Source organism: Drosophila santomea, chromosome X (assembly GCF_016746245.2).
Source record: "Drosophila santomea strain STO CAGO 1482 chromosome X, Prin_Dsan_1.1, whole genome shotgun sequence".
Lineage (NCBI taxonomy): Eukaryota > Metazoa > Arthropoda > Insecta > Diptera > Drosophilidae > Drosophila > Drosophila santomea.
The window spans coordinates 4,090,296-4,115,096 of record NC_053021.2 but is presented as its reverse complement, the minus strand read 5'-3'; the positions used below and the strand labels follow the sequence as shown (position 1 = coordinate 4,115,096).

At 42.6% G+C, this 24,801-nt stretch overlaps 1 protein-coding gene and 1 long non-coding RNA gene across 3 annotated transcripts in view; both read right to left on the bottom strand.

Moving 5' to 3' along the window:
- LOC120455062 overlaps positions 1-24,801 on the bottom strand; it is a 217,383-nt gene that overhangs the window by 176,663 nt on the left and 15,919 nt on the right. The window lies entirely within an intron of this gene.
- Positions 455-1,601, bottom strand: LOC120455056. Of its 2 annotated transcripts, none has more exons than XM_039640909.1 (2): positions 1,234-1,601; positions 455-1,183 (listed from the first exon to the last, which is right to left on the bottom strand). In XM_039640909.1, the coding sequence occupies exons 1-2, from the start codon at positions 1,499-1,501 to the stop codon at positions 741-743; spliced, it is 711 nt and encodes a 236-aa protein (XP_039496843.1). In that variant the 5' UTR covers positions 1,502-1,601; the 3' UTR covers positions 455-740. The 2 variants fall into 2 exon arrangements, with proteins under 2 accessions (XP_039496843.1, XP_039496844.1); XM_039640910.1 differs by having other exon boundaries at positions 1,237-1,601.

Below are 24,801 nucleotides of genomic sequence, written 5' to 3'. Positions count from 1 at the left end.
CGTTTTAAGTGCGCCCAAGAAACGAGAAAACACAAAATGAGAAACAAAATCCAAGTGACTAAGAAACACCAGCAGCTAACAACTCGTAATATGTTTTATTGCCATAAAAGATATGGTGCTGCGACTTAGATGAAAGCTGACCGAACTGGATAAGTAGTCAGCAGTTTCCGTTAGCCCTCTGCTTCCATCTTTCCCCACCAATTTCATTTTACTTCGCTGACCAGGGTGGCCCAGGTTTACCAACAAAAAGCGAGAAACACCATTCACTTAATTGCTCATATCTGTCACAACACCACGTTCGAGATCTGCTCTGCATGTCACGTTGTATTTGCTAGGGCCAAAATACGACCTGGGAATCTACAGAGTTTTTGGGGATTCCTCAGTGGGGTCTTCCAGAAAAAGAGTTGTACAATGCCCAAATAGTCTGCATATTAGCAAATTTGTAATATACTTATTAAAGCTAACAACTGATTTTTTATTGGAGGACATTTTAGTAGAATGGAAAACAAAATAAATACACTAAAAGAAGTATTTATTTTGGGCATGCAAACATCAATTTTTAAAATAAATCTTTAGAGCGTTGCAATGGTGTTTTGTAATGCCAATGGTTGTCGAATTTATATTCAAAGAGCCTTGTCTGGGGATTGTGATTGTGTTGAGACGCAAATGTAAACAAACAATTTTGAAAGACTGTGAAATGGGAAATACTCGCTATAAAACCTCATTTTAAAATTGTGATTTTAGGCATACTGCTTGTTGGGCTTAACACTATTTTTCTCGCGATTGTAGACGCCTAAAAAGGTGTTGCAGTGGCAGCAGTATAGGTACTCTCCATTTCCCGAGGATATCAGACAAGGCAGAAAGCAAAAGGCCCATGAGCACCATTCGGAATTCAAATCCGAGTCGCATTTGATTACTGGACGCTTCTTATAACCGCAAGAGGGGCAAAAAAGACTGCCGTCAACGGCACTCCATCGCCTAACGGAGGATTTATAGGCCATCTTTCGAAAGGCCTCCATGTCGTCCTGCGGACACGGAACTGATGGTTTATCGATCTTCGGAGTGTTCTTGGCTTTTGAGCACGGATAATCCTTAGAGGCTGGACCTGAATAGTCCACATTGCACTTGGCATTCGATGAATTTTTGACAGGGTTATCGCTAGAGATCCTCCTTTTGTTCTTACCTGTGCATCATATACATTAGGTAAATATTCTTGTCGCATTATCAACTTACAACGATCGGAATCTGCTGCATTAAGTTCGATATCGGATAGACTCGATTGCTTTCTGATATGCGACAGGCTTTCGCCGCTGCTCCGATCCGAGGTGAGTTTGTAAGTATTTCTAATCTTGGTACTAGCCACCGCGAGTAAATCTGGATGCTCCTCTTCGATGTGACGCAGTAGTGCACTGGTATCAAAACGGGAACATCGGATCACTTTCATGCAGTGCAAGCAACGAAGGAACTGCTTTTGGTCTTTCTCAACGTTTTGCTTTGACATCTCGACTCAGGCTTAAAGGACGACTCGTATCACACGACCCAGTAAAAGTGTTTGTCGAGAAAACTAAATCTGCCAACCGGGGTACTTTGAATTGAAATCATTAATTCGAAGCCTGCTAGACAATATACCGAACAAGCTTCCAATTAGAATGAAATGTATATCAGAGATTGTAAAATGGGCAAAGTTGCCAAATGCAGCGACCAAACAACCGCATCTAGTGGTGCATCATGCAATCTTCCTCTTCAATTTCAATTTTCCATTGGCCGCATTTATAAAACAAACAAAATACAAAAGAGAAAAAAATAAAACGGCGCAAAAACCTCGGCGAAATCATAATAAATATCTCGCGTAAATGCAACAAATTTGAGGCGCATGCGCAACCGGCTGCTGTTGCCGTGTAATTAACAAAAACAACAGAGAAGCCCATCACCAACCAACACCACCCACCGCCACCCACTGTACCACCTGCACCACCGCCCCCCACCCACTTTGCCACCTTCGATGAGCTAACGTCGTTTTTTTTTTATTTTTATACCCGTTACTCGTAGAGTAAAAGGGTATACTAGATTCGTTGAAAAGTATGTAACATGCAGAAGAAAGCGTTTCCGACCATATAAAGTATATATTTTCTTGATCAGGATCAATAGCCGAGTCGATCTGGCCATGTCCGTCTGTCCGTCCGTCTGTCCGTCCGTATGAACGTCGAGATCTCAGGAACTACAAAAGCTAGAAAGTTGAGATTAAACATACAGACTCCAGAGACATAGAAGCAGCGCAAGTTTGTCGATTCAGGTTGCCACGCCCACTCTAACGCCCACAAACCGCCCAAAGCTGCCACACCCACACTTTTGCAAAATGTTTTGATATTTATTCATTTTTGTATTAGTCTTGTAAATTTCTATCGATTTGCAAAAAAACTTTTTGCCACGCCCACTCTAACGCCCACAAACCGCCAAAAACTGTCAGTGTTGAAGACTCTCCTTTGCACTTCCACTAGCTGAGTAACGGGTATCAGATAGTCGGGGAACTCGACTATAGCGTTCTCTCTTGTTTTTTTTTAACTGACGGCACGCGCTGCGCTGCGATGCAATTTTCGGTATCTGCAAGATACATTCGCCGCTTTTATGATTTACGCTCGCCTCACTTTATATAATCGGATGGATCGCCGGATCGGGCCTGCACACAATCCACTGAAAAAGAAGCATTTCATAATTGAAAATGTTGCAACTATTTGGTAGCAGTAGCTCCACCATCCATTCAATCCATCTGTTTGGTCGGCTGACTCTTGGCTGCGTTGCATGTTTAATTTCTGCTAATGCAATGCGGCATCTTGTTGCTGTTGTAATTAACAGCAGAGTTTTTTTTATATTGTATATCTTTGGGCCTTTTCAAAGGCATCCAAACATCCAAGCTTCGTTCAGGAGGAAGTGACCGCATATCAATTGCCTGGAAATGCGATGAAATCACTGCCGGGTTTTGTTCAAAACAGCTCGCAAATACTTTTTACTTAAAAGCACCCATAAACACAGTCGATAAAGGAGATGGGATTTTACCAGATAAAAGATTAAAAAACATACATTTTTTAGGCTGAGAAAAAAGAGCTTGGAGAAACCTCTCGTTTCTCTTTAAATGTATTTATTCTTTAATGTGCCTAAAATTCATATATATCATCTGGAGCCCCGAATTCCCAAGAGCGCTTCATTAGTCACATTTAAATTTGAAAATCGCTTCGAGATCAGCTGACAAGGCCAAAAGCTGAGCGCTTGGGTCTCAAGTTCTGGAGCACAAAGAAGGAGAAGCTCTTCTCGCGCGGCGCCTTTCGTGATGGCTAGTTCCCAAAGGTATTCGCTTACCATGTCCGTGATGCGCTATCGCATGTCTAGTATCACTTTCGATGGCCTTATCATCGCAATCATTTCTAGAACAGGGACTCAAAGGGGGAAACTTTGCGCACGCGCAGTGCATCACGTTTAGTAGCCAACACCCAAGAAACTCACACGAATGGATGGCTGGATGGCTTAATGGACGTGAACGGATGGCTGGCTGGTTGGATTGTTCATACAGGACCAGGAACTCCGGTTTCGCCATATGATCGCAGACTGGCTCCAGACGGTCGTGTTACCCGAGGGCAGCCCTTACGTAAGGAGGCTGCAGCACTCCACCTTGAAAAGTGCTCGCTCAGCTAATCTGGTGTTTTTTTGTACCCAGAACAAAGTAACACGACTGCACGAACAGGAATTATTAGTTTGTAGTTTTCTTTTTATATATTTACATCTCTAAATAAACAAAAATATAAATTCTATTCAAACATTATGAAATAAAATAAATATATATATCTGTATGAAGAGGGCATATATTTGGTCACGAGGCGGGATTTACCGTAATCTACCATCATCAACGTAATAATCTCTCGCCCCGTCTCTTGCGCCCTATGGAGATCGATAAACGATTGGCAATGTGTGTCGTCCGTCGATTTCCTGCTTCACAACACATTAATAGTCGTCCGGTGTCCGTAACCCCATCTTTATCGATTGCTAAGGCATTACAAACAACAACTACTCAGCCAAAGAGTTCTTCTCTTCTTTTGCGAGTGTGTGCTGTGCGTGTGCATGACCGTGCGATGGTTTTCTTCAATTATATGAGTGTCAGGGAGTATTTTCGACGGTCACGTCCCCTACATAAATATCCATAAAAAGTAATGCTCACATCCGTCCGGATGAAATGCGTTCGTGTTTGGCGCGAGATTAATACTACACATAGGAAAAATATTATCCAAATAGTGCAATAGTTCGTATGATAACACCCGCCATATATTCAAATCAGTTTTAATTTTCAGAGGTGATATCTTTTAGAAGACTATTATAAAAAAAATGTATTATTTAATTCATTATTAACCGGCTGGCCGGGCTACTTTTTTCTCACTGTGGCATAGTCTAAAAATCTTGCAACACTTTCGTTCATTCTCAAGCCTTCAAGCCTGCTCTATCGTAAATCATAAGCGATAAGATAACACTCATAAAAATAAGTCAAAACCTTCACACGATCAGAGCGAAATCAAACAAAGATATAGACACTGGCATACCTGAGATGTCCGCATCCCATCCATCCCATATTCGATGGAGTTATCGGTCCAACAGGCAGGTGTCCAACACATCGGTGCAAACAAACGGGTACATGTACCTCATAAGCTATACGTATATATATGTATACATATATATATTTATATATCCATCCCATCCAGAGGGTCCAGGGAAAATACACACGAGAATCCGAATGGCAGAGAGTTTTGATTTGTTGCCTCATTGGTTTTGGTTTTTCGGGTTTGTTTGGGTTTATTGCGCTTCAGTTGGTTCAATATTTACCCTGCTTATCGAGCACCCACTTTCCGGAACCCGCGGCCCAGAATCGGGATTCAGTTCCAGATTGGGAAAAAATGGGTCAGAGGGAAGTCGATCGGGGGGTTAAATTTGGAGATCAGAAAACAACGTTATGTCATTCTTCAACAACATCAGTTTATGTGTGAAAAAGCCTCTTTGTTTAAAATATAGCAAAATATAATCTAGAAAACCTTAACACTTATTTGATATTCAGACATTCAAATAAACTACATTTAAAAACTCTCCCTGATATCCACAAAGGTATGAGGCACTACTGCAATTAACAGATCTCGTTATTGACTAAATCCCTGGACATTTTCGGTGAAGGCTCGTGTCGGAGTCACCACTCAAGTAGCGTCAGCAACCTCCAATCGAGTCTCACTTCTAGCCCAGACCTTCCTCGTGTAGCGTTGGATAGGAGGCTTCTGGTTAATTAAACGAATGCTTAGTATCGGGTACCGTAAGGCAAGGTCGCCGGATTCTTCGCCACGTATGTACGTACTGCCTTGAACGCAATTTACCGGTGGCCATTCGAATATTCACAATCCAAGTCCACATCCGCCCACCAGCTGCTGCTGCTTCTGCCGCTGCTGCCATCTTGGCCAAATCATCGATGGCACCTTGGTGTTTGGCCAACAAACTAACCAACCAACCAAGTCAACACCCATCGCACCAACACCCAGTCAAGGCCATACATGTCGTGCTGAGCGGACTCACATCCTCCCGGCTAATTAATATAAGTTCTTCACTTGTGCAAATAATTCAATTAGCTACGATAATCGGTAGCGCAGCCGAATGAAACAAGTCGATGGGATAATACACTACAACATACTCGCATATACATATATTTGCAAGGATACAGAAACCATCCACAAAGTTAAAATAAAATAATATAAATATGAAAGGAAAGGAAATAATTTTATTAGTTTCTTTAAAAATATATAAAACACTTGAAAACCGCTCTTTATAGCGAACATAGTCGATCGAAAGACCCGTCAAGGTGCTGGAATAAATGTTGCAGTTATTAGAGTGCAAAAGTAAAACGGAGTCATTGCTAAAGCGTCAAAAGACAAATCAATTAAGCGCGACACCCGAGTAATCCAAGTATTCGAGTATCTACATATCCAGCTAACCATATATATAGATATACCTATGTATATATCCAGTGGGGCCAACAAACCCATTTAACCCACAACTGGCCAATGTCTTGTGCTGCGTCCGTTTAATTATGGAAAATGATCATGACAGAGAGCATTTCCTGTCCCTGTCTGCGTTTGCGTTTGGCTTTGCTTTTGCGTTATGTGGTTGAAGTGTCTTTCGCTTTTCCATTTTCAAAGTCCAGACCCCAGACTTAAGACCTCGTACCTGACCGCCTCCCAAAGACCCCAAACCCCTCCTCCTTTCGTTCTCTTTGATAATTTCTCCGCACTTTGGCGGCGACTTCGGACATCGCACATCGCACAGCCCGCAGACCAATCCAATACAATACAATCCGATGGCTTTTATGAGCACATGGGCTTCCATGGGCCCAAATAGTTGGGCCTCCGGGCTGCATCGATCTGCTCCCAGAATTTTAAGTACTTGCCGATCTGGCCGGCTGCCCAAAGATCCCAGTTTTCTTGATTCCCGGGGTTTCTTGAACCTAACTGTTGCTCGATGATTGAACCATTGATCGATCCCTCGCCGTAACGCTTGATTTTTCAACCGTGAGCTATAAGGATTCCCATAGACATTACCAGATCCTCCAAGTAACACACGTGATCGCACTGCTGATCATCGTATCAATTGTCACCAAAGAGTAATCTTTACTTGAGAGTGGCTTTTTCTATTCTCAAAGTTTTTTAGGTGGTTCATAAAACTGCGTGCTGTTTCATTAAAGAGATGTTTAATGATTATAAAGCTGATTAAAAAAAAAGATCACCATACTACATATTTGCTATCATTGGAATAGTTTCTAGAGACCATTAAATCTTATAAAGACAAACGATTTTTTCAGAATCTTTTTATGAACCTGATGCAGTCTTCAATGGACTTGCAGTGCATTCCTAGAGTTTATTATCATGTGGCTTCAATTATGATCAATGCCATGGGCTTTACGACCAGCAACTTGGATCGTTAACTGGGAGACTATTAAACCGTAGCTAAGGAAGGTAGCTAAAAGAACGTGTCAGACATAAAACCTGGTCTCAGGAGGCTCTCCGAGCATCATTCATCCGGAGACGGAGAGACTGCAAATGCGAACGAGAATGGGAATTTCCTCCGCTGAAGTTGAACTCTTGTCGATGTATCCGTTGCTGGAATACTAATACCTCACACCGAGAAAAAGCGTAGGGATTACTATATATGTACATATAAAGGGACATATTTTGTATCATCTATCATATTTTTTCAGAACACCAAATATATAATAAATAATGGCCACATACAAACTGAGTTTGGTAAACGTTCATGCTCAAAGTACTGATAATTCTGGTTAGCTTTAAGATGAAACTCGCATGTGCGTTAAATATACTTTCTGCCAATTTAATGTATCTATCGCAGATTTTTTTGCTGTGCAGCTGGCAAGCAAGCTCCTACAGAAGAAGAACTGCCATTAAATTGGTACTTGATGGGGATGCGATGTGGCCGTTCATGCTGATGTGGCTGTGCTCCATGGCTATGGATTTGGATTTGGATGTGGATGGAATGTATGCTCCATCTGCAGTTCCAGCTTTTCGTCACTCCGTCCGTTTGCCATTTTTGAGGTCGACGTGTCTCTCGCACATTTAATGTCCGATGCCGCATTGTGCGATGCATACTAATTTGGGAGGGGCTGTTGTGGATGATCTGGGCATCTGAATCCGAATTTAAATCCGATGATCATGATGTAAGTAAGTAAGACGACAGAGCAGTCAGATGATGATGTGGCTGCCAGTATATCCAGTATCTCTATCTCTGTATCAGAGTATCTGAGTATCCGCCCACGCAGTAGCGCGTCGTTCCTCCGTGGGAATCGTTTAAAAGGCAACTACCACACGGCTACCAAAACAAATTTCGGTCGAAAACGTATTTTATGGGTAAAACGTGAGGATGCCTTGAGAGGGGATGTGGATGTGGATGTCACTGCTGCTGGCTGGGCTGTTTCGTTGGGCTTATTTATATGCCAGCCGGATCATCATCAATGGCCCTCGCGCAGTGCGCACACTCTCCGCTCGGACTTGCTAACTCCAAGAGCTGTAGTCGATCTCTGCTCTTGGAAAAGTCCCTATTTTAATATAATTTTTTTTTTGTTTAAAATTTGATATTACCTATGCATTTCTTGGTATTATATTATGCGTTTAGTATTCAATTGAAAGTGACTTATACGAGCTATTAAAAATATTGGAGACAACGGCATTGTATTTTTGCAGTGTATGCATTCACAATTACCCACTGGTGACATAATCCACTGGCAGCAGCCAACACATTTTTTGTCACTGGAGACGCACTTGAACCTCCAGCAACAACAACATCCTGAAAGAGGTCAAGTGATTGGCCATCTCATTGTGTTTTCTCATCAGGTGCGCCGAGAGGGCCTAAAGTCCAAAAACTCCGAGTGCAAAGTGGTTGGGCTCAAAGAAATATGATACGCAACATTGTGTATGCATGATCGTCCGTCGCATCCACAAATCCACATCAGTCTTCGATAATACGATGATCATCCATCCATCCCATATCCCTGTATCCCACATCCCACCCAGGTGGGAACGTGATCGGTTACAGTCTGCATCCCGTTTATTTGGCATCCTGAGGAAGTCAGGTGCCTAATTGTTTCCGCCATCATCTCCAACCCCTGCTTATTGATTTCTTCCCTGTTCTGTAGCATTGTGTGGTTAATTTTTGTCACCTGATCTCACCTGATAAGCATTGAGATTTAGTCTTTATCCTTTTCACTGTCTTCTTTCATTCTTTTTTTGTGCTAGTCTCTCGACATGAGAATCAGCGATTTTTTCGTATATCGCCTTCAAGTGTGGGATCATTGTGGGATTTAAGGATTCTGAGGAAACTGGGAGTTACGTTTTTGTGGGTCACTTAGGATCACTTGGAGTATCAAATATTAAAGGGTTTATGAATTATTCGGGCTACATATTTGAAATGGCTTCATCAGGAAACGTTGGGAAAATCTACAACGATTCACTCTTTTTCGTTTAATAAATAATCTTCATACAAAATCTCCAATAAACTGTGACTATAGATGAACTTCAAGTGCTGAAAGCTTTAAGCGCAAGACCTTTCAGTCGTTCCTAGTTAAAATTCAAGCAAGTGCCCATATCAAGTGGAATGCACACGGCCAATGGGAGCAATGATGATATGTATCTTTGGGCAATTGGAGCACAACCGCCCACTGATAACTGAGTAACCAGAAAGGGTACACCTTCCGAAGTTTTACCATTGAGACGCACTGCATGCTAATTGAATGAAACGCAGAGCCCAGACGCATTTCCAGCTAATGAACTCCCTCGAATCGGGTTTCCAGCTATTTAGCATTTAATTAACTTAATAATCTCTGTGCCAATTGCGAGGAGACGGAGTACCAGCTGCACATCGTGGGAAATGGCTAGATTACATTTATTTTCAATTATTTTATCAGAGAAACGTTTTGCGGCTGCGGTTTTATTACATGACATATTTGTTTTCGTCTTTCTTTTTTTTTCGTTTCTGTGTTTTTGGTCTGGTCTTTTGTTTATCAACAAAGTTGCTGGGCTTTGAAGGGGAATCGGATTTGGGGGCTCTACGCTCCGCTTCTTGTCACATAATGTGGCGCAGCAATTAAACGAAACGGCCTTACCGTCCGACAAGAAAATTAAGCCAGTTCGCGCACTTTGCATACCAATTGTTCCGATCCCCATTTGCTCGAGAAGATCGAGCTCGGGATTTAGGGCTTAAAAACGAGAGTGCACAATAAAAGTAATGAGACTACCAGATGATTAATTTGCTTCAAAGCAATTGTTTTCTGGCGTTGATGCCCTTGATTTGAATCGATTCAATCTGTATGTAGTGGGCAAACCAAGTGTTAATCTATATATCGAAATTCACTGTCACAATTAAATGAGTTCAAGAAAATATACTGAAATGGGACTATTTCCCGGTCCCCTCACACACAAAGGGACCACCCGAATCGAGAATCCCGGGGCTTGAAGCAAGTTCCTAGGATGTGAACTCGCCACTGGGGTAGGTCATAATTTTTAATGATGCGCGGATTTGTCTCTTGATCATCTCGGTCATAAAAGGGCGCGCGGCGGCAAGGGGTAAGGTCAGCAGCCGGGTGGCCAAAAAACACGGGGAACCAAACCCACAACAAGGTGTCGGCTGCTCTTTGGAGTTAAGTGTAATAAGCGGAGACTGTTGTTATCGTGAGTAAATATTAAACATCTTGTGTGGAGCTTTAACGCCGTTTTACCCGGTATCTGTATCTTGTCCCGGTGTTTGTCTTTGTCGGCGTTTTGATGTTTTTATCTCTGCCCGATGCTCCACATACATCACACTGATGATCTTTACGATCACGATGCCAGAGGGGAAAACCCAAGGGAACTGGGGAGGCCGGAACTTGTCGCATGCCAAGACGATTGCGTGTCACCACTTCCTCTGTATAACTATTAACCGATATATATTAATTATTATTAAAATTAACATAATAACAATGAAAAGGGATTCAACCCTAGGCGGTATATATAGATTACGTAGTCATATAGCTGTTTATCCCCCACCCCAGACACTCGGCAAGGTAAACAACGACTCGAGCTCGACGCCCGATCGCAATTAATGGACTACACACTCAGCCTGAGTCAAGTGGGTCAAAATCAGCATACAAATCCGCAACTGATGTCGCTGATTTGATCGCACTGGCGACGATTGGTATATGGTATCGGATCGTATTGTATCGGGGATCCGATTGGATCACGCGATGGGATCAACTAAGTTGCCTGGAACTTATTGCAATTGTAATGCGTTGAATATTGATGAGAGAGCCAGCCTGCTCTTGGGGTTGAGATTCGTTCGGATTCGATTTTTAGCACGTGGAAGAAAAGCCAAGCAGATTGAACCACAGCAAGACCCATTTAAATTGTTAAACACAGGCGGAATCCATTGAACTAAGTCGATGTATAAATTTCCCCAGCGTACGATCTTCCAATAGAATCTTCTATACGAAATTTAAGCAATTTGAACTTTGTAAATGGGTTTCCGATTAGTCTGTTTATTTACAATTTTTTGAAACTTCTTGGTCCTATGCAAATGATAAGGGTATACGAAAAATAAATCTCTCCCTTCTTAGGAAAACTTCTAGCTACTTCCGCTCCTAATGGAAACATCAGCCACAACAAGGGATATATCGGAAATGGGTCTTGGGATGATGACTCTTCCTGGACAATCTATACATAATTGGACAATCTCTGGCTAACCTTCTGGCGGAGATAACCACAGGAATTAGGAGGAAATAAATGTCATAACAGAGGACAAATAACTGCCTGCAAGGAGGCACTCATTAGGCAGTCGGAATTGCAGCAGTTCCACTTCAATTTCACTACTTCCACATATTCGATTTCGGTTTGTCCATTTCCGTTTTGTCTGCCGTCAAGCCATTTGTGATAACTGAAATTTTGTTTCGTTTTTCGTATCTGAAAACAACGTACACAACACGACTGGACCCTTAAAAGGCGATCTATATAGCCTGTCTATTCTGCGTGGCGAAGAAATGCCAAGGCAGCCCGAAAATTACGTATTCAATGGGCAATTAAAACGCGCCGGAGAAGATCGAGGAGATCTTTCGCCCCACCCCCTCGTTTCTGGCTTGACTGGCACGAAGATTGGATTGGATTGGGATTTCAAGAAGAAATCAAGCCAGCCAACTGTCAGTGCCGAGGCATGGCAAAGCATTTTAATATAGAAATTTTCTTGCGGCCATTATTTTAGGCCAACGGCCTACAACGGCCCGAAGTCGAGGCCCATGTCAGCAGCATACAGGTAAAAAAAAATGTATAGATTATTAACAGAATAATCTAGCATAATACACCACGACTAAAATTATCGCATACTTCTTTATATACTTGGCAATTAAATCCTAATAAAAAAAAAACAAGTTTTTAAATCTATGTTCTCAACATAATTCAGACGTAAACGTTGAACTCTTTTTTTGAAGTGCCTGAGCAGAAGACTCAGAAGCAAAAGACGGAAAACAGAAGACAGAAGACCGAAGAGACACGGCCAACATCCAAACCCATTGAACAGCCATCGAGGGGCGATCCATAGTAGGGCCTATAAGGCATGAGGTAGCCCCCCATCCGCAACACCCAACACCCAATACTCATACCCATTGCCGTACCCACTCCCTTCCCCGATTTTGGTGGCTGGTTAAAAAGAAAGTCGCCTGCCCATTTGGCGTTGTATTGGCTTCCATTGAAGATTGGCGCAGCAGCACCGCCAGCAGCCGTTGTCGATGCAGTTGGCCATCGACAAAGACAAAAGGAAAACACTCCATGAATCTTTAATGAAGAATCACCAGTTACCAGTTACGAGCTACCAGCTACCAAGTTACAAAAGTTACCAAGCTACCATGTTGGGGACCATAAACGCGCCAACCGCCAATCGTCGCCATCATCGCCGTCGTACATTTTCTTTTATTGAGCAGTAAGATTCGGATTGCATTTGTTGCTGGACTTAAGGTTTTATGTTTGGATGTAAAGTCGTTTTTGGCGCGGCATTTGAAGTCTGAAAGTGGGAGAAGAGGAGGCAGCAGCCATGGCTGCTACATAGCTATATAGCCAACATAGCCATCAGCCATCGGACACCTTGGACATCGGAATTGGATGGCGTGTCCAATGCCCAATGTTCGCAGCTCAAGAGCCCGATGCCCCATCGTGCACCCATCGCAATGTTAATGTATTTGGAAATCGTGCCCAGAGCTATATGCTCCACCTCTCTATCTCTCTGGATGTCTCTTTCGCACTTTGTCTCGGGGGGAATTTGAGAAAACCAGAATGGAAAGCCATCTCCAAACGGAACGAATTTGAAATGCTCTTCGGAATCGAGAGAACAACATTCACGAAATAATTGGTATAAGTTAAACATAAGATAATTAAACATGAAAAGTACATGGCATTGCAGAAACATATTTTTCTAAATGTCTCTTCGACTTATATGTTTTTAATGAAATTAACAGTGTATTTAAAAAGGTTTCACCAATAGTTTCGGTACTCGCAAGATACAAACAAATTTTGTCTCTCGATTTGCGTGTAGAGTACGAGAGAATAAATGAAATTTATGGACAAACTATGCATTATTAAAAAATGATGTGTACATGCGGTGCGTGGCTCGTTTGAGATTTGTTTAATAATCAAAATTCATTAAGCGAGTGCCCAGTGAATCGGTGAAATTAAGCACCCATAGATACATTATAAATATATCGCAGAGATGGTCAACGAACTGAATTGGCCAAACGTGGACCGTGAAAGTTTCAAGCCACGATTCTAACCCCAAAAAGGAAGGCTCCGAAAAAATATGGAATTCAAAGTTCGTTAAGGAGAGAATATCTCATTTAAAATATCAATATGCCACCTAAGCCATGTTGGTTTCTATCTCAATCTAGGAGAAACTAATTCTGCATCCTTTTTCCATCAACCAAAGGCCAAGTGACATGTGATATGGTGCTTGTAAAGCTTCCTGGCCAGTTGGAAACAGAGGAAACCAACTGGACAAAGAGCAGGACCATGTCCACTGGGGCATTACATCGCCTCGTTTCAAGTCGGACTTCCGATTCTCGGATTACGTCCCTGAAATGTGATCGATTTTATGAAGGGAGAACAGATCGGATCCTTCGGCGGCGAAAGTTTAACTGCCGCCTTCCACTTGATTTAACCCTTTTAGCCAATGCAGCCAAGCTGACGACTCTACTCGACTCGCCGGTTTCAAAAACCTAGGGAGTCCAAACTTCAGATATAGCAAAAAAGACTTTCGTCTCTGGCGATTCTGTGAACTGTGTGGCACAGTGTAACCCGATCCCAGTCAATGATCCGGCGACTCGGGATCTGTCCTTTTTAGCCAGGCTGCCAGAGCGCGAAAGGCCAGCGAAGTGACAGGTGCACCAGCGACACCACCACCAGGAGCACCACCACTACCGCCAGAAACTGAGCGGGAATGATGCAAGGATGCACCTTTGTGCAACTGCAGGGGTTGCTGCTGCTTGGCACCAAAAGAAAAAAGTAAAGTTTTCTTTAATAAAAAATAATGTTCTGAATACGTTCTAAATATTAATAGCAACAATTCTCTATACGGTTACAATGTTTTTCTATAAGTCAATTACTATTTTATGTATTTTGGTTCTTGTATTTTATGCACATTGTTCTTTGAGTGTATGTACTTCTGCTGGCACTTCTCCTGCTGTCCTGGCCCAACTGTCAGGATGCAAAGCGTGTGTCTCGGCCGTTCAAGGGAACCAAACACCGCAACACGGCCAACAACAGAAAACGAAAGGGGCCTTAGTTGCATGACTAAGGGGATGAAGACAAGTTCTGGGGTTCTGAGGCACAGGTCAGGGCAAAAGGAAGCTGAGTGCCGACCACGTTCATTCAACTGCTGTCAGGATACCCGACACAGGACACCTGACCAGTTGCCAGGGATCGGAATAGGCCAGGATCCAGGATCAACGCTCGACACGGCCAGTTTATTGAACTATTGTATCATCCCTTTGGTCTTTTTGGGTTCAGCTGCCAAACGGCAGCAGCAGGTTCATCAACTTACCTCCACTGACGATAAGAGCTAACAATATATAGCATATAAGGTTGTGGAAAAACGGTAATTTCCTTGCCACGCTAATTTAATGCTTTAGTATTGAAATTGGTTTTATTTAATATCTCCTTTGGGGTTAAGAACATCACATAATTTCAGATAATTTGAAACACTGAAAACTCAACTTTAATAATTTATTCCACTGAATAATCTAGAACGGAAATGGAATAAAAACACACTAGTAAGGACATTTTTAGATTCGATTTATGTTTTACTACGTTTAGAGGTCAGTTTGAGGAGCATTCAAAATAAAATCTTCACCCCCGAAGCCACCAACACTTTGAGGATTCTGTAGAGAGTGGCCCAATCCAAAAAAACCAACATCCCATGCATCCGATCCATCTGATCTTGGAAACAGAGGAGTGTTGCAGTCAAATATCGATTACCAGACGACATAAAAAATTTAGGAATAAGAAAAAAGCATTTGCAACAAGGTGTGTCTGCTCTTCGGGTCTGCCTGGTGTCTGCTGTCATCACCATAATAATCATTGCCATCAACATCAACCATCCAAGTGTTGGAGTTGCGTCGTGGCTGTGTCAACAAATTAATCAGTTCAAATACGAGATACAGATACAGCGTTAACGGTTACATTTGAATATGCAGCCGTCATCGGAGACAACATTCCCCGTATCTGAGAAATATCTGTTAACCACTTCCACTCCCATCTATCCTAGTACGATACGATACCAACTTCCTATGCCAACTGTCCCATCCCATCCCGCTCGATCCTACGCTCCAGGCTCGTGTGTTTTAGTTTTGGGGTTGTGCGGCGGCGGTTGAGTCAATATTTTCGTTGGCTTTGGCTGCTGATAAAAAAGCGAAATCCAAATTGAAATCGGAATGCTCCCAGACTGCAGATGCATTTTCCGCGCACGCTCCGCTTGTTTGCGCTGAGAGGGTGGGCGGAAAATTGAATTGTGGGAGTAGAGATACACCAAAAGAAATGCCCAATTTCGTAATCAGCAGAAAGATTAAATATATTGTTGAATTATATCATAAGCTGCTCCTTTGCTAACATCCAAAGGATGGCATCGTTCCTTTCCCTCTGCCACCTTTTTAAGCTGAATTGTGACAGCAAACCTTCACAACTGCAACAACCTCAAAAACAAAACCGGCACGCTATATGATCAAATTTTTATTAAGTGCACTATTATTTCCAGTGCAGATAAAGATAGTTTCCATAGAAATCAACCGATTGGCTTGAGCCCAAGTCTTTCGCTCGGATCGCAATCTGGATGCCAGGGTGGTTCGAAACTCCTGTTTGAATTAAGGCAACCGTTAGGACCAACAAAAATGGGGCGCGACTGAGCAAACTTGTGGAGAGCGGGGGAAAGTAGCTAATGTAAATGAGCAGCTGAAAGTCAAAGGATACGTTGGAAGCATGAAATTACGAGTTGATTTTAGGCACACGTGAGCAAGGATAGGGGTAAATTATCGACCAGTGGAGCGAGATGAATTCCCTTTTGCTTTCCTTGCATTTCACACATTTCTTGTTAAGGTCTTAAGAAAAAAATTACTTTTAACCGAGCTAAAAAGTTTGTAACTACGTATTTACGAATAAATCTCTGGTCAATTGCTCTTAGCTATTCAATTCTTCGTATCTAACGAATCCCCCACCACTGAGCCAAAGTCGAACTGGGCCAAATTTCTATATTTAATAGCACAAACAAATTCCCCTCTTGCGCTCGACATATTTATATATATATACATATATTACTATCAGGGAAAAAGATAACGGGTGAGCAAACGCGATTCAGACTCTCAAAGAAAACCACACATGAGAAGCGCAGAGTCTCGGTATCATAAAAGTGGTGCTGTTCCAGGTAAATATGAAAACAGCACCACCACCAAAATAATGTACCACCCCCTGCCCACCCATTCCGGATGGCTCGGTGGTTCGGCATTTCCGCGGGCGCTTCTTATCGCCTGGCAAATCATCGATCATCTCAAATTCACGATCCATCATCATTAGGCAACGCATTTTGGTTCGCCTTAGCGATAAGGAAGCGAAATGGAGGTTCTTCATTTGACTTGGGTTCCATTTGTGATTCTACTCTTGGTACTTGGGGAACTTGTCTTGGATATATCTTGCGTCACTTCCATTTATCTTTGGAAGAGCTGATTTCTTTATATTTAAACGGGAAAAAACTGTCCCCCCTCTAACTTATTTGTCTATAGGTCTTTGAGAACTAAGTAACTGAAGGAGGAATTTACAAAAAAAAAAAAACGAAATTAAAATGGTCAGCGTCGATTGCAGCCAAGTGCGTCTTGTGTTGTGTGTTTATCTTTATTGGGCTCGGTTGGAAAACCATGTCACGTGTCCGATTATAAATCCACCTTATATAGAGGTGGTATAGTCGGACGCTGGACAAACGATCTGTTACCGATTGCACCTTTTATGGAGCCGTATACTCGGCGATTATCTCTGTGGCAGCTGGATGTGTGTGTTTCTGTGTTGTAAGAGGCCTCCACAACTGATAGTGCAGTGCGACTCATAAACCTATCGATCTATAGCCCCAAAGATAACCAACCGACCGACCGACCCACTGATACGTCCGGGGGTTTGTTGTCATTCCTCCCATTTTCCACTTTGGGCTGCAGTACTACTCACTGTACAGAGCCGGCAGAGTCTCAAAGTATTTCCGAAACTATCTCCTAGATATATCTGTGGAGCCTCTTGCTGTTGTCTCTGGGCTTTGCTTCCAAAGTATCAAAGACGCTGGAAGCGATTTTTAAGCCCCCCGCCAAACGAAGGCGCGTGATATGGTCTCTGGCCTTCCTCCGATCGATTCCCATTCCCATTGCCATTTCCATTCCGATTTCGATAGATTTCGCCTAGTGTGATCGCTATCACGCACTCCTCCTCCGGCTGATTCAGCTTATTCCGGCCAGGTGACTCACTCCCAATCATCACTCTTAGCGACCGATTCCAATTCCCACTATTACGATTCCCAATAACCGAGGCCATATCTCACTGCCAAATACTTATTCACACCTTCGCACGCCGCCAACTAATGATGATGTTGGTCTGCCCGGTGGAGTCCAAGTGATCCTACCTCTGACGTCAGTGTCTTGTGCATGTGGCTTTTTCCAGATACGATAGCCACAAGATCTAGACAGATATGGCGAAATAGCACCCACTACGATCTGTCAAAAATTAGCTGTTAACGTACTCGAAGTTTATGAGGTGCTATGTTTCCTCAGTTACCAGGAAAATATACAACTTTTATTGGCCAATTCTTTTGAAAAAGTATGTACTCCAATGATATTATTTAAGAACTGAGCTTTGAAAGGGTACTGTAATGCAACTGATGGATGCTTCCCTAAGAGCTAAATTGCTAATTGTGTTAATTTCACTGGAAGAAAGTGGTAGCCCCCTAATCGTTTGTCCATTAACCTCAAATTGGAATAGCTGCCATCTCAGACTGTACTACGACTATATGCCACCGAAAGCCACCCAAAGCTCCAAGCCCCCAATCCCAAACTCAAACCCGAACTGAAAGGCCGAGAATCTATAGTAATCCACGTAGATGTTCTGCTGCCGGGGCGAATCAATAAAAGTCTCACGCATAATTTATAAGGCTAAAATGGCAGTGGAAATGGGTTGGGATGGGCGAGGTAGATGGTTGGATGGCTGGGCGTGATGGTTTGGAAGACTGTATCTATTGTCAGGGTATTGATTGCTTAACCGCCGCTCAGCCACCCCATCCGCGCTGGAGAAACGCAACCTGACCAACCTGAAGAAGAGCCAACATCGCTGGATGGATAGACGGGTTGGTGGATAGGCCCACACACAGATACAAATACCAGATACTTTAACGGATACACAGATACACGACAGTTGCCTGGTTACCAAAATAAAAAGCAATGAGAATTTGTACATAACAAACCAAAACAGTTATAGGGGTTGCTTGTGGGATGGTTGGCTTGCGATCTGGGATATGGGTTTTGTGGTATTAGATCTATGATCTGGGATGGGTAATATCATTTTGTGGGTGGGAGAAAATGGGAGATACCTGCGGGCGCGGATGTTGCGACCCTTTTCCCATTGGCTAAAAACGCAGGGAGCCCGCATGATTTCATCACCTTATGTAATCATCAACTGAAGAGGGGACCTCGAATTGGATGCAAAGTGGAGGCCTCCACGGCAGACAAATCAATAAAATGTATGTATCTGTATCTGGTTGGTTCTCCCAGTTTTTTTTTTCTTTTTTTTCCACTTTTTACGTTGTATCTGTATCTGCAGCTGTGGCTGCGAATGGCTTTTTGTGGTTCGTTGACTAAATGCGGGCGCGTGCGTTGATGGCCAGAGAAAAAAGAGAGCACAGGTTCAGGTATTGCATAAACACGTGTACACATGTATATACAGACGACCGCATATAGTATATATGGTGCATTTTATACATCCAGATGGACACTGTGGAAATGGAGGAAAAGGCTTTTAATGGACCTGGCCTAAAAGGTGGTTCATGCTTAGTGACTAAATAAAGAAAACCCCACACAGTTTTTAAAAAATATTTGATTTATTAATTCACAAAGTTCCCAAGGAGTCTCTTTATGCATCTATGTATGATATCCTTTAGTTTCTTTGGAATAAATCTTTCCTTTAACACTTCAGACTACAATGTTTCTTAAGTTTCCTTGCGGCTCTCCTTCTTGAAGCTTCACTGTTCCTTGAGAAGCATTATGCTGTGTATCTCGCAGAGAAAAATCAATGCGCAAAGAGGAGAAGGCGTCCGAAAAGGAGAGCAAAAGAGGAGAGCAAACGAATCAAAATCAGAAGAACGCAAGTACATAAGATGTATATATACACACACACACACACACACCCACACATGCAAATCGACTGTCCTGCGCAGCAGCAGATACACACATATAAATGCATATACATAGGCAGAGGCTGCTGTGGTTGGCTTACACACACAAACACGCACACATTCAGACAAATCTTGAGCGAAGGAGGCACGCACACACAGATACTCAGAGACAGAGATACACCACCCCCAGTAGCGTATCTTAAATACAGTTGAGAAGGAGCTTGAGAACAAGTTTGGTGTACCCTACCTTTCCAACCCAGCATTTACCATAAGATTTCACCCCGGTGGACGAGAGTGTATAGCCCAGAAGCCCCCCGTCTACGCCACTGCCACCCTTCATTGCCACCCCCGCCCCACCAACAGAAGTTGTATCTATGTGAGCGCACGCCGAGTATCTGAGTGCGGCAGCCAGACTGTTTGGCCTGTGCCTGTGTGTGTGCGTGTGTGCTGCTGCGCTCTCATTACACTTACACCTGAGTTTTTGTTTTTGTTATTGGTGGCGCTGCTGCTGCTTGGTTTTTCTTCTTCGGCCGCCAAGTCGTTGACGTCGCTGCCGGCGTCGCAGTCGCTACTTCAATTGAATTGTAATGAGCGTCGGCGGCGGGTGGAATGCACTGAGCGAAAGTATTTATGCTCTTCAACAACAAAAAGTACGTAAAATATTAAATATATGAAGGAAATAGAATAAAAATGCAATTGATATTTTTAGTTAATCATTTGTTTCATCTAAAAACCATTAAGTACCAAACCAGTAAAACCAAATTAATAAGAACAACTTCAGGTTTTCATTGATATATGTACATATATCCTTAAAAATATTACTATCTCATTCATTCCTAAATCAAAAATGTTTGATTATTTTCGTTCGGTGTATATCTTTTTAGCTTCCCTTTTGGCCACTTTTCTTGTCGCTGGCTCTTGGAAAATTTGTTAAATTTTCGTCGCCAGCTTTACGGGTTTTTACAATTTGTCGTTTTTGTTGTTGTGTCTTGCCGCTTACTTCGCCCCCTTTCCCCCCGCCCATATTTCCATGTTGAACACCCTTTCTTCTGCTTCTTCTTCTACTTGCTCGTTTTCTGTTGCTTACTGTTAATGCGTTTTACGTTTTTATTTCCATCGTTTTTTCGAGGTTGTTGTTGTTGGTGTCTCCATCTGACTCTATCTTCAACTCTAATTTGTTTAAATTGTTTTTTAATTAACTGTCAGTGACATTTTCTTTTCATTGTTTTTCGTGTTGTGTTTTTGTCATTTTGTGGCTTTGCTGTTTTGGTTCTGGCCGTAATAAAGCTGTTAAGGGAAAGCTACTACTTTTAAAAGCCACTATAAATCGGAACTGGGTTGCAAATCTGACGAAAACGAAAACAAAGTCGTTGAGTAAAGTTTGTGGTTTTTCAATAAGAAAAGCAATAACTGACATCTTTCTAAAATAATTTTTCGCAAAGAACTATTCAGAAATTTTAAAATACTATATCAAACTAATAAAAATTAAATGGGCTTTCTAATTTTCTTATTTTGTTCTATTTTAGGCTACCTCGAATATGAGCAAATAATGGTCGTAAATAATTCTATATATTTTCGTCTATTCCGACGATTGAAATACACCTCCGAAGAATGTTCCTGCCATTTCCAATTTCACTCAAAATCCCCAATTTCCTTATCGCGGGAACAAGATTGAACTGACTGGCTATCTAATCGCATTCGTACCCAGAGTTTCCCACCTTCCGCCCCCAAAACGCACCTCCCGATTTTTCCTACTTTGTAGCAGAGATTAGCGAAGCTGGAAGAAAGGGGCTACTTCCTGCGCAATTTCTGAAAACGTCGCCGGCGTTCTCGGTATTGATGATCACAGAGAAAAAGTTTTTTTATAGGTCTTAGCCAACTTAGTTCCAGAGATTAAACGAAAAACATACTCCAAATCGCATTTTAACAGCTGCCCCAAGCGTGATACAGTGTTACTTGGCTTGGTATTATCATCAAGTGATATTGCAAAGTTGCGGAAAACTTTAACACATAGTGGGTGTACAGAGAAAGTTTTATAACATTTATTGATATGCAATGCAACGAACACTCATAAGGTCTATAATCAGTTGCAGTGTAGTGACAACTGTAGCTAATCGAATAGTTCCTGGCTGATAGCAGCTATCAGTCTGTTGGCGTATTAGCATAAGTACTCCTAATCTTGGCCAGCTCCCCATAGAGATTTTGACCAGCCAAGGCCAGTGGCTATCTTGCTGGGTGGAATTCTAGCGATTTCCAGATGATTGCCACTCATCCAGAGCTACCCAAAGTTACGCCGGAGGTGCCGAATCCGGACTCGGACACGTCCCATTTGGATGGCTTGCCGTTATGTAAGTGGATCAGTTCAGGGCACAGGAAGACGTGTTCAAATTCAATTTGCCCGATGACGAAACCGCAGTTTTCATTTCTTTTTTTATCCCCTTCCCCCAATGGCATGCTGCATGTCTTCATTATCGTTTATTGAATACAAGCATGCTTGTACATACATATGTGTCTGTAGAGAGAATATATAAATGAGGGGGTATTCTACCGGGAGACAAAGGTAATCCCTGAGTATTGCACGCGTTTCCGATAAGCGATCGAATTGTAAACTCACTCAATGCAATCAGGCCATTATATTGTATATATGTATATGTATCTGTATCTGGCTGTGGCTGTACCTATCTGTAGATACATATATTTGTCTCGGTTCCACCCTTTACTGTACATGTGCATACATACATATATCTGTATCTCACGGCATGTGCAAAATATTTTACGGCTTGACACCTTCTTCGGTTTCTGGTTACGGTCACAGCCTCATGGCGCCACTCGTAATTAGAACGCCCCAATAATAATATTCCCCATCCCATACTCCCATCCCCACTGCTTTTCTCTGTCTGGCTTTGACCCATTCAGTAATAATTACCCAATTTCTGCAGTTCAGTTTCACTCTATCAACGTATACGTGTTGCCCGGCTGGATTTCTTTTCGTTTTTCAACAAATTTGCTCGCATAATTGCAACGAACGAGCGTTCCCAAGCTCCCTGAGTTTCGTCTTCCAGTTCCCAGCTTGTTCTCCCTGCTTTTGCTCACATAAGACCAAGAATTTTCTTTATGACAATTCATTTGTTCAATGGGAATCTTTTGGCTTGCATAATGGCGAAAAAATGTCTCCCCAACTTCTAAATTCTGACACAGCGCAACCCGCGCCACAAAGGAGCCAGAGAGATAGTTGGAAAATAATAGCAAATCGGCAGTAACATTAGAAGCACAAGCCCCAAAGAGGGTTATGCAAAATGAATATGTGTACATGCAATATTCTAATTATTTCGGGGGAGATAAATCTTTTTACGTTCATCGTTGTGTACACAACGAAATTAAATATCGATTTTCTAACATATTTAATTAATTCTGTCTAATTCTTGGGCCGCTTTTCAGAAGCTTACTTTAAACTGCAATTTTTAGGTTCTTTCTGGCTTTGTCATTGTCTGTGAATCTCCCTTTATAGCCGGCTTTTCCTTAGATGGTGTTTTCGTTTTCATTTTCTTTCACTGGCTGCCTAATTTCCATCAAGAAGTAATTACGTTGCTGATCATTAATTTCGAGATCGCATGCCATGTGAAGTTGTTTGTGTGGAAGAGTGAGGAAGGGGGGTTACACTTAGAGGGTGAGTCTTCGTTGCCGACTAGCACACCTGTCCAGAATTCTTGGCTAGAGAAGAATGGGCACTTTTAGCCACCAGAAGACAGCTGCCTTGGTCTTAACTCGTGACCTGGTCTTTGGGGGATGGATGCAATTCCGATATTTTGTTGTGTTTCTCTCTAAATGCTCAATTCAGTTGCAGTTGAGCGGCAATTTAGACCATGTCCAATCATCGGCTTAGACCGCCACCAACAATCAAAGTCAATCAACTTCAATCAAAGCCCATAACCGATTGGTGGGTGGGATGGGCGTGGGCGTGGGCAAGACCAAAGCGTTGAACGTTTAGCACGACCTGCAACTTTCGCAAAGCCTCGAAAAAGAAAGTTATGCGCATCTCCCTACATGGAGAACAAAAACCATACAATCATAAATGCATATCGGAACATAACTATAACATATGCTACCAAAGGCAGATTTGATAGAAGTTTTGATATAAATTAAAAAAAAGTGACAAGTGCACAAGTTTTTTTTGTATGTAGCCCATATTTATGAGAATCGCGGAGAGAGGCCCTTGTTGTAATGGTCAGTACACAGATTTTAGGGTAACTAGCGTCGCCCAGCCGAGGGTAATCGTTACACGTCGTAACCGCTGCGGATCGAAACTGCACTCGAAGATCTGCTCGGACCAGAAACAGATATTTGTTGATATATAGGGGCTAACGCAGGGGGGAGAGTGTGGTGAGGGCGAAACCAGAACAGAACCGAAGACAATGGCAGACTGCAGACCTTGAAACAGTTCAAAAACGTAAACGGTTCAGTGATCATTGATGTAAAAGCTAAAAACGGAGCAAACGGTTGCTAAGAGAGCAGCAAAGCTAAAACGAAACCGAAACAGAGTCACCAGTGGAAGCCAGAAGTTGGAGTTTGAGTTGGTCTTATGGCCGGAGTCGGAAGATAATGACTGCCAGAGAAGAACGCGGCCGCACAACATCCGTCATCTGGGCACGTCAAAAGCGGCTGTCTGGGGATGAACCCGCTGCTTTTAGCTCTTAGCTTTCAGTTCTCAAGTCTCTACTCTCGGCCAAGAAAACCATATAGTGACTGAATTCGAATCTGGAGCTGGCGTGCGCTCTGATCTGCCTGACTGCTTCGCCTGGCTTCGCCTGGCATCGCTTGGCATCGGTTGGCATCGTTTGGCATCGGCCGCTGAGCGGTCTTGGCCCGGTCAAAAAATCGTTGAGCCGTTGAGTTGGTTCAGATCTGTAAAAAGCATATTTTGACATGGCCCATGGATCTTCATCATATTTGGTTTTCCATCATCAAGCGTCATTATTAGCTTTTCTTTAAGCTCTCAGAAACCAAATGCTTGTGGAAATTCCTGGTCCAAAAATATCACTTTAATTATAAATATAAAATATGACTTGTATTTATTTAAATGTAATACAAAACGTTTTCTGTGCATGAACTTTGCCTTGGGGATGCATCCGCGTTACCGCAGTCGCAGTCCGTCCAAGATCAAAGCCACCATTGTCGTCTGGCTGTTGGTTTCGGGTTTGTGATGGAGTTTGGAATGGGTTATGGGTTCGGCTGTGGGTTGGGTTTGTCTCGGGGTCTGGGTCTTGGTCTGGGCACTTTCTGGCTTTCTGGCTCTCCAGCTCGAAA

What these genes read in the sequence shown, in the direction of transcription:
- LOC120455056 (XM_039640909.1), bottom strand. Translation starts at nt 1,501, where the DNA reads ATGTCAAAGCAAAACGTTGAGAAAGACCAAAAGCAGTTCCTTCGTTGC. An exon ending in TGCAGCAGATTCCGATCGTT is followed by an intron (nt 1,184 to 1,233) that starts GTAAGTTGATAA and finishes TATGATGCACAG; the next exon opens with GTAAGAACAAAAGGAGGATC.